The sequence below is a fragment of the Puma concolor genome, chromosome B1 (assembly GCF_028749965.1).
Source record: "Puma concolor isolate L17-30 chromosome B1, mPumCon1.1.hap2, whole genome shotgun sequence".
In the NCBI taxonomy this organism is placed as follows: Eukaryota; Metazoa; Chordata; class Mammalia; order Carnivora; family Felidae; genus Puma; species Puma concolor.
This window is the reverse complement of record NC_141670.1, coordinates 141,838,259-141,855,858: the sequence shown is the minus strand read 5'-3', so window position 1 is coordinate 141,855,858 and position 17,600 is coordinate 141,838,259. Positions and strand designations below refer to the sequence as shown.

The 17,600-nt window shown below is 35.2% G+C and overlaps 1 protein-coding gene across 3 annotated transcripts in view; it reads right to left on the bottom strand.

Annotated features, from left to right (window-relative positions):
- Positions 1–1,085: 1,085 nt before the first annotated feature.
- Positions 1,086–17,600, bottom strand: part of ANTXR2 (ANTXR cell adhesion molecule 2) — a 170,621-nt gene continuing 154,106 nt past the window's right edge. For all 3 annotated transcript variants that reach the window (XM_086704776.1, XM_086704775.1, XM_086704774.1), the window contains one exon: positions 1,086–4,377. In XM_086704776.1, coding sequence (XP_086560902.1) covers positions 4,339–4,377 — 39 coding nt within the window. In that variant the 3' untranslated portion in view covers positions 1,086–4,338. The remainder of the gene's footprint in view (positions 4,378–17,600) is intronic.

The following is a 17,600-nucleotide window of genomic DNA, read 5'->3' as shown; positions in this document are numbered from 1 at the left end:
GTAACTAAATGGCAGTTTACAGAGCTAATACTGCTGTGCTCTCCAAATGAGGAAAGTCATTAAAAATATGAAATATATAAGTACTAAAACCTCCAATATGACTGTATTCACAGAAATGTTGTCAGAGCTGGAAGGAACTTGAGACCTCTCCAGTGCACCTCTAGTCTATGGTTGAGAAGCTGATCAGTTCAGTTTCAGCAAGCTAGTTGTAGCTCACTCTAGGAGCCGGGACATCCATCACCTGATTCCTAACAGAAGATGATGTGTACCACATCACACTGACTTCCTCTCTCTCTTTCTTACACACACATATACACACACACACACACTACCTTAATATAGTTCTCGTAATCTGAACAAGCACATTTTAATATAAATTTGCATGTTCTACTGTGTACTTTTTTATCAGCATTTTCTTTTGGCAGAAGAGCACCGAAATAAAGTACACTTTTAAAAAATAGCACAGGGCTTGCTGCATTATGAGTTTTCAAAAAATTTTTTTCTCCTTTGACCAATTTGACTGAATTAGATCCTAGTAAGTGTAGGAATATACCAAAATTAAACCTCGAGACTAGAACACATGGCTGCACTCACTTCATTATCTACAGACAACATTCTCCAGCCTCACCTGCCTGTTTCTTTCTTTAAATATACGGCAGGTGTACCAGTTATTCTGATTCTACATTATACAGTTCCTTTCATATTAAAATAAAGAATGGATATATTTCTTTCCTGAATTACATACCCACCAAAAACTTTTTTGGTAATAAAACACTTATAAACTTCCTCAAGTAATGTGATGCTATCTACCACTTAGTAGAAGCTAACCACGGGTTTTGCCATGGAGGAGGAGGTTACCGTGCTTTACAATACTGGTAATTGTGGCCTGATTATATTTTGCTCTCTTAAAACTCAAAAATAATATATGTGAAGTGATCAATCAAAAATGTTTTAGATGCCTTTTGGCCACAATACAGACAGTGTATTGATTTTAAACATAAACCAATAAATTGCCTCTGAGCAGTAAACAGTGGTCAGTGATACACAGCTATTAAAGTTACTAACTTCACAGAGACACCCAGATCTTACATCCAGTAAAGATTTATTAGAAAAACAGATATTGAATAATTTATGATGTTAAATCATTCAAATAAAGTTCAGGTGGAATATAAGCAAATCATTTCTCAAACAATCTGAAATACAGGTTTAAGCCTTCTATATTTTTGTCAAAATAAGAATTATCTGTAGATGGCAGGTACTGCGCCCTACTTAATGGAGGGTCTCAAATTTGACTCTGCATCTCATTGGGAAGGAAATATAAATTTTTAAAATAGAATTAACTTGGGGAAAGGCATCAGTGCTGTAACTCTTAGCACCAAATGTTTTTTCTTGGAGCACCAAATGCTTTAAGGAAAACATTCCAAGTATCAAAGTTTTCAGATAGATAAATATTTATGGATCAAATCCATAAAGAACAGACATTGTTATGAAATATATATAGATGCCTTCAAAACTTTCTTTCCAGGCAGAGTAGACACATAAGTTAGGAGTCATTTCCCACTTAATTGTCGTTGCAACCTTATGCAACACAAATGGATTACGGATAAAGACTTATTCGTTTAGACACAGATAGTAGATCTTGACTGACATTATGTCCAGAAAATTAAACAGGACCGATTCCTCTCTACAAAATATTTAAAAAATGTTATTAAACTTATAGAAATGGCTTTATTCTAACCTTTTATTTTCCTGACTAAAAGGTATAGAGGTTTTTCATTTAGTTCTTTGGTGAGAAAAGAGTACTCTTTCAAAGCAAATTCTTCTATTTGCTAGATAGCAAAATGAGAGAAAATGGCATAGATCTGGTTCGTATCATTAAGTGCAGTGAAAATCCATCTGTCTTTGAACTTTATGAATTGTACTCTTTTAGTCTACACATACAGGCCATTGCTTCTCCCTCTTCACGGAGAGCTCTTCATAGTGGTATTAGAACTGGAACCCCATTTACATTCCAATCTACAGAAAGCTATTTTTCCCTTTAAGGGCAGAGGTCTACTCCCATTGCTCATGTAGCAAAACACTAACTCAATACAAATGCCATACGATAGTAGACAAATTCCAAGTAACTACTGAAGAAACAGCCTTGGCTTCTGTACTATCTTTGGTGCTCTTAAATACCATTTATGGGTGTGCATGGATCAGAAACGAAGTGCCAATTTGAGAAAACAGCAGTAAATGCCATCCCAGATATAAAAATGTAGAACAAAGGTCTACAAGAACTCATGGGGTGTATATCAGGCTTCTAAGTCACACTTGCACACATGGATAATTACTGCAATAGTATCATTTGTGAACATAAGCGACATTTTGGAACTGAGTAGAATTCTGTCCTGAAACTAACCAGGACAATTATATATTCAACCAAACAAAACTTGAGTTTATGTGGGCTTAAAGAAAATGGTAGCAGAGGCACAGGTAAAATTTTATTTATGAATATGTAGACACATGACTTTGGATCCAGCCAGCCAGTGACATAAATAAACTTGAGCAAAAAGATTCAAGCTAGAGGATATGCATGTATACTTATATTTGTGTGTGCTTGAGTAAGGCTTCTCGGAGCAGTGCCACAGATCTGGACACCAACCAACAGAATCACTCCCGTCCTTTGAAATTTCCATTAAGAGCACAATGGGGGTAATTATACTGGGATGCTCCAAATCGCTCTTTCCATCTTGTGCACACACATGCCCGCCAAACATGAAATGCTCGCCTTCTCCCTTCCAATGTGATGGTTGTTGAACTTATTTTTAGTGTCATTTGATAAGCCTTTGTGCTCACAGAGAGACATCCCACTGACCCAGCCACTGGTCATTGTCTATACCAGTTCACATCAAAGCAGGCGCGCTTTGTCAGGTTTCGCGTCGAATATCCATTTCGCATCTGAAGTACAGTATCGAAAGTGACTAGATCATTTGAGCTTTTTTCTTCAGCTGCTGCCTTCTTCCTCCCCCACAGTGTTTCCACTCACGCTAACATAATTTGGCATCGTCGACGTGACACGATGGTGGTTTTTCTAAAAAATTATAATACATACATTTCGGTGTTTTGTGGTGGCCGATCCTCCTGAAAATTTAATTTATAAATTGATGAGAGGAGGTCTTTTTTCCTCTACTGAATCATAACCAAGGTGGAGTGCCCCTCAAAATCCAAGTAATGCGCATACAGTAATAGGTCATTCAATGTCAAAAGGCATAAAAAAGATGAGCAAAATCTTCACAGGCTGCTGCTTGCTGTTGCCTTTAATTATATTAATTAAACTTTGAAATTTTCATGCAAAGAGAGTTGCTGGCTTGTGACGCTGAAGAGCCCTTGGAGACTTGGAGGAAGGAAAAACCCTGAGCGGAAGCTTTGTGGTTACTGCTTCCTTTAAATTAAAAGCAAAACAAACTCCTGGTATGTTTACAGATATTAATGCTTTATGCACTACTAAACCCTAAACATAGAGAGAGGGGTAAATCTACCGATCCCAGAGACAAGTTCTCAAAGCACAAGTCCCTTAAACTCCATTCAAGATCTCTGCTTACAGGCTGTCTTCCTATGGAATAACGCTCTATTAATTTTCTTCTTTTCCCGGGTGCATAATGAAAGAAAGGTGTCTTCAAAAACTAAAGGGCAAAATCTTGCTTGCTACCAACACCTTGAGGCATCCTGTCTACATTTTGTCATGCGTGTGCACTTTTCAGTGTTAGAATGACAAGATTTTCCAGTCAGAAGCTTCCCGTAAGGCACATTGTGATAGGGGACTTGGGAGGATTTTGTGATCTGACATAGCTATAAGGCAATGGACTCCTTTATTTGCTTGGCCTGGTGGGATATTCCATACTCTGCCTGTGGCTAACAATCTTGCGCTGTGAAAACACAAGTGCCATGTTTCCATATAAAACACTCCTCTCTCCGTTACAGATCCATCATGGCCAGTTGTTACGTGGTCCCTGTTTTGATATCATCTTCATGCTGTCGTTTTTGCTTTTTCCTCTTCTACACTTTCAAATGCACTTTCTTGTATAAACCATAGCGTGTAGATTAACATTAGTCTTTATTTTCAATGTCATGAATCATGAGTTACTCCTGGGTTCCATCAACTCTCGTGTAGATGGCAGAACAAGTATTTAAAAATGTTTGGTGCAAGCAAAGCAGAAGGCAGAGAAAACATTTCCTGACTGAGAGGAATAAAGCTGTTCTTCCAAAAACTTCTGAAATGCATATTTTTTTCATTTGGTTGGAAATCAGCAGTGTGAAGATGTATCTTCATACCTTCTTGGTCTTCCTGTTTTCCTTTTACTGAGATGGAACTCGAGAGAAGTTTATGCACCGGCCCTAGAAAAGAAAAAAAAATCACTATTGAAATATTAAAGCAATTATAAAAAGGCATAAGAATACCTAGTTTTCCTACCATGACATAATAGACAATTACCCAAGAACACGTCAATGTTAAGATGAACCGTTAAGTCATGTTTTTTTCCCTTGGGTCAAAGCATGGTGGTGGTTCATTCAGATCTTTTCTGGAGCAAGTTCACCTACACAACCGTATGGTAAAACTAGAGTGGAAAGAACTCTATGTAAAACAGAACTATGTTATTGCTATTTAAAGTATAGCATTACTATCTTAGCAATAAAAATATCAAAGCCAAACCCTATGTTTCTTTCTATAATGGATTTAAATGAAAGTATTTCTTTATGCAATCTGGTGCTTTTAAAACTGATATAAAAATGGTGCTTCTAAAATGTATATATGAAGAATGCACTTGAGAAGTAGTAAGAGACGGAGGATAAGGAGTCAGGGAGAAAGGGAAGAGATGGCATCTCTTTCTGTTTGCATTTTAATAACAGGCTTTTGCCAAAGACAGTAGAAAACTCATCCTCTGTTGTTGACCATTTCTCTGTGTGCAACTACACACCATCATTATGTGTTCTTAACAAAGGGCGACTATTTGCATTCCACATTTTCTTTGCTTTCTTTTTTTTTCTTTTTTTTTTTTTTGAGAAAGCACCTGTGTGCACGTGCATGAGCCAGGGAGGGGCAGAAGGAGAGGAGGAGACAGCATCTCATGCAGGCTCCATGCCCGGTGCAGAGCCCAACTTAGGGCTTGATCTCATGAGAATGAGAGCATGACTGAGCAGAAATCAAGAGTCAGACACTCAACTGCCTGAGCCACCCAGGCACCACTACTTTCCACGTTTCAGAGACTGTCATCCCAATTTCTTAGCATTTCAAGGAAGGTTATGGAGACACATTGTTTCTTATGTAATTGTAAATAATCCAAGAATTATTTGAAAACAAAGTTTTAAATTATTGATAAAGGATCTCCTCTTTTGGTCTCCTGGGTACAGCCATGGTGATACTCTGTACGACATAAACCACATCCAGATTTCTCAACAGGCCAAAAGCTAAGCATACTGCTTTTTTCTAGTTTTGGGTAAAGATTATCATCTTACTGAGATTTTCCTATTTGTCATAATATCTGCTCTTTAACTTCAGATTTTAGAACTTCTCTTTACTTCTCTCTAAATGTAAATAATAAGTTTGTTTTAAATATCCAATATATGGTAAGATTCAAAAAAACAACAAATATTGTTGGAGAAGACAGCTTAGAACATAAAAACAAGATTTTGGTCCATTTTCCTCTCAAAAATGTTTGCTCAATAAATTTAGAAATTTCAGAAATTAATGAAAAAAGAGAAAGCATAAAAGCAAACTTGTTTCCATCAGCTTTTGCCTAAAAGGCAGACAGTCTTCAAAAATTATACATCTTCTAAACAATTTTGGAGGCAACATTATTACAACTGTCAATTTTATTACCTACTTTGTACCTAGTGTCTACAAATAATATCTGTGCAAATGAGAGTGGGAGAAAAGCAGAGAGAAGACCCTCTTAGAATGAGGTCAAAATTCCTTGGTCATAGGTCATGGACACAGACTGTATTTTTGTACTGTCTAGAACCTTCAAACAAGAACTTTAGGATGAATATTAAGTGAAAAGATGCTCTTCTCCAGATTAACTAAGTATGACACCAAAAGCCATGGGAACATTAAAAACATTATTTTCATTACACATCCCTTTTCTAAACATTTTTTAAGGGGGAGAGGTAGAAAAAAATGACATGATTAATAAATGTTTGAGCAAAGCAATAAAACAGTGCTTCTAAGCCATGATAGTGTAACTTCATGTGCAATAAGATATAGTTCTGAACTATGGATATTAAAACAGTGATGGACTGTTTTTTTAATAAAAATATTATCTTCTGGAGCCTTTTGGATTGTATGTCCTGTACAATGTCACTGCAGTATCTAACATAGATCCAACCTGTAATAAATATTCACTTAGAAACAAATGAATGGATGGATGACGAACATAAAAATGAATGAATACATAATAACCAGACCTCAAAAATAGGAAGACAGAAGAAACATAAATTTGAAAGAGAAAAAGGATTACAAAGGAGAAAAATACAGCAGTGGAGAAGGAGAGAAGAAAATATAGAGATACTGGAAGAGATTAGCCCTAAAAAGGGAAAAATAAAAACGATAACCAAGAAAAAAAAAAAAAACTATTGGCCAGAAAGGAATTTTTATTCAGTATTCCATCAGGGATCTTACTCCTAGGGGAATCTGTTGACTACTCACTCTGGGAGTCACCTCCAGCTACCAACTATGCCAAAGTTTTCAATGTTCCTATAGATCACCTTGTTTACTCATCTCTGGGTTGTATTTACAGTTAACATCCTGTTTGAATCCATCTGAATGCAATTCTACTCAAGAGTGCATGGTTTGGGGCGCCTGGGTGGCTCAGTCGGTTAAACGTCTGACTTCGGCTCAGGTCATGATCTCGCAGTCCGTGAGTTCGAGCCCCGCATCAGGCTCTGTGCTGACAGCTCAGAGCCTGGAGCCTGCTTCAGATTCTCTGTCTCCCTTTCTCCCTGACCCTCCCCTGTTCATGCTCTGTCTCTCTCTGTCTCAAAAATAAATAAATGTTAAAAAAAATTAAAAAAAAAAAAGAGTGCATGGTCATGATGAAAGCCAATTATGAATACATCTTACAACCCATAGTCAGCATTTCATTTTTATGATACACATTTCTAAGAGTTTCCATGAAATGCCTGTTCAACCACTTACACACAGCCTATCTGAAGTTCTATGCATGCTGGGATTGATTATATTTAAATAATAATACAGGAAAGCTATTCAATTTTCATACCACATCGATCTTTCTAACCATATGCCTGGTATCTAGAGGTACGTATTTCTCTATTCAATGAACAACGTAGAATATTTTACCTCTGGCACTAATGGCAATAACTTTGGAATCCTGTCTCTCCAGATCAGTTGGCAAAATTATCTCCACCTGGGAGGGAACTTCTAAGTGAAATGCCAGCCATGTATTTCTCTGTCAGGTTTTATACTGTAGTCCATGTAGTCCATTGTAGGTGCCTCAGAGGTACCATGGCTGGCACGGTGCACAAGAAGGGAATGAGGTGGCACACTGCAAGCCCCTCAATCCTCATTTGGCTCAAGGAAGTCCATCTCACCTACCTTTAAAATTGCAATTCACTACAAGATTTTGTTTCTATTTGTATTAAAATGAAATTTGATAACTATTATTCAATATATTCATGCTTATGTTAAGGCAGGTCACCAATAAGCTACTTATATATCTGGACTTTGGTTTCTTTATTCTTCTTTAGACATGCCTTCCTAGATCTATGACACCATTACAGCATTATTCCCTTGACTTTTGGTCATAGGAACAGCCCAGATGACTTCTGGTCATATAAAGAGAATTTTATATTTTGGAAAATTGCTATTGAGAACACAGATATTAAGGGATCAATTCTTGAAATTAAGAGCTAACTAGGATTAAAGCTTGTCACTTCTGGTAAGTTTATGTGCTACCCTTACATAATGGCAACTATATAACTCAGCCTTTCTGTTTGTAATTTGGCTTTCAAAAAATGCAGGCACATGATGTTCTAGAAGCTATGACGGCCCTTAGCGTTCATTTTCTAGTGTGACTATATAGTGTGACTTTCTAGTGTCCATATAGTGTGACTATATTTTTATTCTGTAGTTTGATGGTATGTTTTTTTCTTATGATTTCTTTATAAGTAGACCAGGTATAAGTAAATTTAAACTAATATGTATTTCTTTCTTAATTCTCAACTTTCATACACATAAAGATTCCATATTCAGGTAAACCTTCAAAACCCTCCAACAAATGAATTGCCTCAACCTCTATCTTATACCAAAAGACAATATCATGTTTACTTCCCTTCTTTGTTGCTTTTTCTTATTCTGGTGGGACCTAATGAAGTATTCTGCAGACAGTTGATGTCAAATGATTATTAATTTGAACTTAATCTTAGTTAACTTAGATAATTAATATGAACTTGAAGTTTATACTTGTAATCATATTAAAACTATACTATTCTTCATAAAATCCCAAAAGTTCTACAAGAATAAATATCCTAGGTCTAAAGATTGAAAGCTTAACTTTGTTTTCTTTGGCTTCTAAAAAAATAAGCACAATATGATTCTTTATAAACTTGAAATACATTAACATCTCAACTCATCTATTAGAATAGAACTCTATGCAGAAGATTTACTGCATTATCCACTTTCCGTCCACCTGAGAAGGAACAGAATGTACCAAGGATAAATCACATATAAAACTCTAAAGTCACAAAGTCTAAATTCACAATTAGAATCTGTCATCTTTAACATCACTTAAGTGATTTTCAGGCATTTAACAAGTATCTATTAGAGTAAGAATTTCATTGACATTTCTCCAGAAATCCTTGTTGGAAATATCTTCTTTTGGGTCTCTTAATAAGTGGGAAAGGGAAATTGATGCCCCAAATAAAAATATCTGGTGTTGTTACTGCTCTACAGTTAAGTAAACCAAGAGATGAAAACAAGATAATAGTCGAAACTGACATATTTGCTGTTGGTTAAGTATATAGACCCTAACTCTTTTGCAATATTTGAAAACTGATTTCACCTATTCATTTTCACTGTAGCCAGTAAGAGTAGCGTTAGCCAGAGCAAGTGCCATGTTTCCCATCTTTTTCAGCATTAAAATTCTGCTGGCATTAATGCTAGTGAACTCCTTTACTAGCTATCTGCACAGGATATATTTCACTGCTATAACTGTTATAGTATTATGCTCACCTCATAAATATCCATTGACAAGCTGAAGCATACAACTGCACTTTAGTTTAGACTTTTCAAACACAGATAGCTGATTTATTTATATCTCCACTTCTAAATGTACTAAACCTTCGTGCTTTGTGCAACAGTAAACAGTGATTCAAATTTAAAATTGTATACAAAGCGTGGATACATATAGAAATAGACACAGAACAATTCAAGAGGTCCAGAAAATCATGATTATCAGGAAAGAATGTCGACTTGAGGACACAATAGGCTCTTTGGGCAGAGATTTTCTGAAGCAACTGAAGGTACAAGACTGAAGAGAGGGCACATACTATCATCTTTCTCCTATATATGCAACAGAGATCTATCTATGTATGAGATATATATCAAGAGAGCAATTCATATATATAAACACATAAAATTTTACATCATATATATATATATACATATATACACACACACACACACACACACACACACACACATATAGGAGAGAATCCTTACTGTCCTCTGCTCAAACCAAAAGTGCAAGATTTTGAGCTGAAATATAAATTACACATACTGTCTTGTAATGGAAGTTCAACCTATAAAAATCTCATTTATGGTTAGAGACCACACACCATATGGATATTCAGTAGATGTCATGAAGTGAAGTGCTGAGTTTGCTTGACAAATTTACTTTCAAATGCTTTTTTCCCCTTTTCTTTCTATTATGGCACCTGCAAAATTTTAGTGACTCTATACGCACTGCTAACATTTACTTTGCAAATATTCAGGTCTCTTAATTTTTCTTTATACACACACACACACACACACACACACACACACACGTACACAAACACACACATACATATGTAAAACTTTGATGGTTTTCCAAAAACACTGTTGGCAATACGTTCTTGGGCCTCATGATACATTGTAATGGGAAGAAGATGCCCAGTAGAATTATTTATGTAAAATCAGAATCCCATACGTTGTTTTAGTTGGATACATTGTAAGTAGTGTAGGAATAATTTTCTTCTTTCTAATCTCAATTAGAGTACTAGTTGTATCTTAGGTCTTAAACCAATAGTAAAAAAATAACTACTTAAAAATATAACTTAAAGCTATAGAAAAACAGAATATAAGTTCTGTACATGCACAGTGTAACATTATGGGTATGTAACAAAACTGAAAAATACCCAAATACCCATCAGTAAGAGACAAGATGAATAAACTATAAGATACAGATAGATAATAGAATATTATAAATCATATACAGCTGTTAAAAAGAATGGAGGAGATGTCTTTATACTACTATAGAAAAATGGCTTCTATACTACTATAGAGAAAAAGCAAGCTGCATATAGCATATACATTATGCTATATTTTATGTTACAAAGAAGAAAAATACACTAGAATTGCTACATACTTATATTTTCAAATGGAAATTAAAAGCCAATATTTGCTTTGAAAATAAAAGCAGTTACTGATAGGTGGAAGAGGGGACTCAGGTTGGGACCAGGATGAGGGTGTAAAGGAGATCTTTGAACAGATCTTGTTATATACTATCAAATGCAATCATAAATACATACATTTGCAAAAACATTCAATAGAAAAGAAATCCCTACAAACTAAAATAGGCTTCACTAAGTGCAAGTCAAAACTCTGCCAAAAACTGAGGACATGGCAGAAAAGCTAAGGGAAATCCCTCCATAGTACAAGAAGTTTTCCCTGAGAACAAGAATGTAATCAACTAAAAGATGGGAGAAAGGCAGGAAGGAATAGGAATCTTTCCCTCTCCAAAGGGACCTTCCTCCAGGGAAAGGAAGCAGCTCACTGAAGGTTTGTGGAATGGCAAGAGTGATGAGAAAAATAACCCTGAGGCACCTGGGCCTTAGCAGCCAACTGAAAGCTTGAGAGCAGGAGAACTGAGAAAAATCCCTCCAAGATTCATGAGGCTTTCTGAGAGTGCAAGTCACTGGTCAGTTAAAGGCTATAAGCAGGAATCAATATGGAAGCTGGTCTCTCAAGATACAGAAAGTTGCAGAGGATGTGAGTGAGGGGATGTGATACTGGCAGCTGGAGAGCGAAGAAGACTCTCCTGCTACCCACAAAGCTCACAGGTGGGCTGTAAAGCAGAGAGAGAGAGAGAGACAGAGAGAGAGAGAGAGAGAGAGAGAGAGAGAGCGCGCTCTGATGAAAAGAAATCCCTGATCCTGCCCTCAAAATGTTTTAAGCCAATAGGGAAATAAAAATAACTTAAATCGCAACAAACTGTGACCCAGCTCAGCTACAGATTAGCAACATGACAGAGGAAGTGATAGCTATGTTTCTAGAGGTAAATATTATCCAGTGTCTATTTTTATGTACAGTGCCCAGCATAAAATAAGAAATTATAGTATACACAAAGAAGTAGGAAAACATGACCCATAATTACTGGAAAACACAGTCAATATAGAGAAATATGCAGCCAAAAGATACAAACTTTAAAATAACTATGATAAAAATATTAAAATTTCCAGTGAGAAAGATAGGTAGCATGCATAAAAATGTGGTGAGTTTCAGCAGAAACTATAAATAAGAATGAAATGGAAAAGCTAGAGAGAAAACTGTAATATCAGAATAATGCTTTTGATTCATGTAAAATAGACAACACAGCAGAAGACAACTTACTGAACTTGAAGGTAGGGGAATAGAAATTGTTCCCATTGAAAAACAAAGAAAAAAAATAACTAAAGAGAATCTGAGATTTGTGGGGACACATCTAATGGATTAATGAGTAATTGGTGTCCCAGAAGTAGAGGAGAAATAATGGACAAGAAAAACTTGAAAAAATAATGGCTGAGAACATCCTAGAATTCATGAAAGGCATAAACCTACAGATCAAAGAAACTTAGTGACGCTCAAGCAGGATTAAAACACAGAAAAATATATCAGGGAACAAACAGTAAAAGTTGTGAAAACCAAAGAATATCATAAAAACATACTTCTCTGTACCTCATCACCCTTCCTAGACATTACATACAAAGAAAACACAAGCAGGACAGCCAACTTTCTATCAGCAACAGTGGAGGACACAAGACAATGGAATTCCCCAAAATATGCTAAATGGTGTTAAGGGAAGGTAAATCAACCTATATTTCCATATCCAGAGAAAATACCCTTCAAAAATGTAGGCAAAATAAAAACATTGTAAGATAAGCAAAACCTGACATAAATTTATCTACAACAGACTTCAAAGATAACAAGTGATAAAAGTTCTTGAAACTAAAGTAAAAGACACTAGATGGAAGCCTAGAGTTGCAGGAAGAAATAAAGAAAAACAGAGGAGGAAATATGTGAACAAACAAGAAATACAAATATAGAAAAGAAATGATTATTTAAAGTAAAAAAAATCCTATTATTGAATTCCTAACATATGTAGAAATACAATATATGACAACAAAAGCACACAGAGTTAGAGGGGGAAATGTGAATTAGGCCACTGTAATGTTTATATATTGGTCTTAAACTGCTATATTATGTGATAATGAATTGTGAAAAATTCTAAAAGCAAATTGTTATTTCTAGAGCAACCACAAAAAAACAGCACAAAAATCTACTTAAGAGAGGAGATGAAATGGATTACAAAACGACTACGTTAGCACAAAGAGGGCAGAAAAGGAAAAACGGAATGAAGAATGGATAGAACAAATAGAAATCAAATACGTGGATGTAAGAACTGGATACAAACTGAAACAAATGAATTGGATACACAAGTACATCCAGAAAATAAGTATTTCAAGTGACTAAAACAGTATTTTGCCTGTATACCAACAACAGAATATAATCCAAAGACAAATATGGCAGCAAAGAAATGTTTTATTTCATTAATCAATCTTAATTTTACTAACAGTACTTTATTATTAATTTGTAGGTATGTATCTGGTAGGTTAAAGCAAATAAGTAAATACTTCAGTACGTTTAAGGCCTAGATTTTTCATGTAAGGTAAAAGAGATACAAGTATAAATTTTTAAAAATATTCAGTAAGAGCTCTTAATGCTAAGTTAGAATTGAAAATATACCATAATAAATTCATGATATTTTTCAAAACTATTCAATTTTCTAGCTTTATGTTCTGAAATGCTTAGAAGCAAGACAGCCCAATAACAATTAGCACCCCTAATATTCAAAATGTGTTCTCTAAATACCATTATCTACTAAAAACATCTTGGGCTCTTTGGAGTTGAATGGTTTATGTCAGTTTTTCTTTTTTTTTTAGAAATTTTTTTAATGTTTATTTTCGAGAGATAGACAGAGTGCAAACAGGGAAGGGCAGAAAGAGAGGGAGACACAGAATCCAAAGCAGGCTCCATGCTCTGAGGTGTCAGCACAGAGCCCAATGTGGGGCTTGAACTCATGAACTGTGAGATCGTGACCTGAGCTGAAGTCGGATGCTTAACAGACTGAGCCACCCAGGCGCCCTGGTTTATTCCAGTCTTAAAACCAAAATGTAAAAGATGAATCTGGGACACATTATGCCAAAATAAAATAAATTTATTAAACACTAATGTGGGCCATGTTACAAATATATAATAATCAATATGATGGATCAGACTCTTACAACCTGCTTTCTCTGATCTATCCTGGCTACCTAATAGAAATTGATGTGATGCATTATAAAGTGCACAGCACCACTTGTGAAGAATCCATGCCTAAAGAAAAATATAAATCTGAATCAGAGTAAGGGGGTACAGAGTATCAGTATATATCAGTCTGTGTGGGGGACCATTGCTGGAGAAGTTGTAATTGTTTAAAAAATGTTGAGGTAGCTCTTGAGCAGAGATTCAAAGGAAGTCAATGAGACTGTGACTATCTGTGGAAGACTAATTCTGTTAGAGAAACCAATTGCAAAGACCTTGGGGTAAAACACCTCTGGCATATCTATAGACAAGTAAACCAGTGTGGCAGGAGTAGACTGAGCAATGGAGAAAGTGTAAGATGAAGTCAGAGAGGAAGTAGAGATCCTATAATGCAAAAGCTTTGTAGGGTACCTGTTACAAATTCTCCTTTGTAAAAGCAAAGTTACTAATTATACAAAGTTAACATCTGGATCCCTCTCATCTCTTTTACAGTAGATAGAGTTAAGCTGTTAAATGAGCTACTTTTCAAAGTTCTTAAGATTCACACGTACCAAAATATTCTCCCTCCTTTCCCTCCCTTTCTTACACACACACACACACACACACACACACACACACACACACACACACAATATCACAATAAAGAACTCAAATACCCACCATTATATCAAATAATGGCTAACTGAAACCTCAATCCATATTTGAATTATGCATTTAGGAAAATTTTAATTTTAAAAATCCAAATGAAAGACATATTAAATCACTACTGTTAAATTAGGTGAGAAATAGAATAAATTAATTTACTCACGGTGGAAGAATGCCATGTGAAAATACTAATTTGCACTATAATATTTCTAAACTTAAAGTTTTGTGTTAATATCACAGAGCAAAAAAAATTACATGCAATTCATGGATTTTTTCCTAGAAAATCAGCACTGAGAAAATTTGTCTTATCAAATTGCTTTTGTCACATTTAAAAGAAATCCTGAATACTTAACACATATTAGCACTGAAAATAATCATTGAGAGATTTTCCTCATGTATATGACCCTAGGGATGTAATGATGCATCTCTGGCTAAATTAAATTTCTAAGAATTAAATCCTCACTTTTGGGACCCTGAAACAGTATGTGTTGTCCCACTCAAAAATTAATAACTAAAAATATGTTGATGAATTCAGCCTGCACTTGAGTCACACAGATTTTTATTAGCTCTCTCTACTTAAAAGTATTCACAGTTCTTTGGGTCATTTGTCAGATAGCTAAATTCCCGGCTAATTTGAGACTAGGATTTTTCAAAGAAAACCAATTATTAAAAACTTCACTTTAAATTTTTAAATTGATATTGCATGAATAATATCAATTAAAGATACTTTATAGAAATGTACAGTTTTTAAAGCTTCACTTTGAAGAGTAATTACAGATTAGTTTCTAGAAGATTATAAATAAAAAATGTTATGAAAAATCTGCCTACCGCTTTAGCTGGAAAATTAGTTCCTCTGATACTGTTTTCTTTTCAGCATAGCAAATATTTATGAACTCATTCAAGGCGTTCAGTCTTAATAGAAAATATATGTATGTATTCAACAAATTTATGCTTTACTTACTTTACTTATGTTTTGTCAAATTTTGGAAAAACAATTTTATTTATTTATTAAGTTTATTTACTTTGAGAGAGAGAAAGAGAGAGCACGTGCGCACAACCATGAGCGGGTGAGGGGCAGAGAGAAAGGGAGAAAGAATCCTAAGCAGGCCCTGTGCTGTCAGCATGGAATCAGACACGGGGCTTGAACTGACTAATCATGAGACCATGACCTTAGTCGAAACCAAGAGTCAAACACTTAACTGACTGAGCCACCCAGGTGCCCCTGGAAAAACAATTTTAAACAATTGCTAAGTCGCTTTTATATCTACTGAGAAGATATCCAAATCCCCAAAGTCAGGACTTAATTTTGTATATTTATTAGAGACTAATATTTAGATATATGATACGAAATGATATATGCTTTTCTATAACATTTGAGTAATGTGGATTATAATTCTTCACATTATACCTCTACATTCTAGACTGCTAGCACAGCATCCAAATGACTACATTTATTACTAAACTTATACCATGGAGAACAAAACTTCAAGTGGCACCTTAAATTGTATATACCAAAATTAGGCTGGTAGCAGCATGAAATCTATCCTTACTTTTATGTGCAGACACCTTTCAAACATAGCCACAGGGATTTATATTGCAAATATAGATACTACTGTGACCCAGATGTCATTTCACTGATCAGTGAGAATAAAATGGTATTTAATAGAATCCCTTGTTCACAGTTTGAAAAGAAACTAAACATGCATTAATTTGTCCCTTAATCAATACAGACATTCCTAGTCTAAATAACATATCAACTAACTAGACTGATTTCTGAAACAACTGTGGAAGTATTAGACCCTCTCTGGAGATATAATTAATCCAACATAATTTCCCCAAACAGGAAGACTAAACTTTCAAAGTTTAAACATTTATACACATAAAAACACACAGATGCGTTCAAATAAGTGAACAAACATGATTATGATAGTGTTTCCAACTACTAATTACTCACTTGTGTGTAATAAGTTACCTCTATACACAAAGGACAGTTTGCTTATTGGTCCATAGAACTCAAAAAAGATGAAGACATGTATATTGAAGGGTCAAGGAACAAAAAGCGATTGGCTTTATTTAATCTCCATTTGACTGTCTATGTAATTACTCAACATAAATCCCAGTAGAGTTTAGATCTATCTACAAGTATTGGGTCTAATGTTTGTACAAAACAGATGATAGATAAAAAGGTGAATAGATAGATAGGAAGATATATAGACACACTGATGTGAATATAGAGTCATTTTTCAGTTAGTTTAGAAAAACAAATTCTGATATTCTAGGCCAAAATGATTTTCTAAACCCAAAATTATATTACTAGCCCAATATCTTATCCTACTACAAAAAAATAGACTCTGGGTGATAGCAAAGTTTGTTCAGCATTGTAACAGTTCTAATTTATTTTTAAATTTAAAAAAAAAAATTTTTTTTTCAACGTTTATTTTTGGGACAGAGAGAGACAGAGCATGAACAGGGGAGGGGCAGAGAGAGAGGGAGACACAGAATCGGAAACAGGCTCCAGGCTCTGAGCCATCAGCCCAGAGCCTGACGCGGGGCTCGAACTCACGGACCGCGAGATCGTGACCTGGCTGAAGTCGGACGCTTAACCGACTGCGCCACCCAGGCGCCCCTCTAATTTATTTTTGACAAAGAAATCTAAGTAATTGTTTAAGTTCTGTCTTCTTTCCTAGACTGCAAGCTCCATGTTTTTTCCCCACCACCACCATTTTGCAAATTCCTAAGACAGTGTTCACCCTACAGTTTAACTCCTTAACAATATTTGCTGAGTTAATAACTACAGGGTTTGAAATATTAAATTTAACCTATGCAGCCAATATCTCTCTGAAACATGTAACTGACATAGATATCCATATGATTACTGAGATAGTTGAATCTAGTAACACAATGATTAGCAACCTATAAAATAAAATAGTTCACTTTGTCTAAACATTAAAACACAAAACAACAAAACCGTACTTCAGTTTTTGCTAACTGCCTTGTAATTAAGCAATAGTGGCCATCATTCCATGGGCAAAAGTCTTTCTGGCTTATTTTGAGACATGAATATTCAAGCCGTCCTAGATGTTCCATTTCCTATATGCCAGGCCAATGGGTAGGCTTAATAGGGAGATGGCTGAACCAC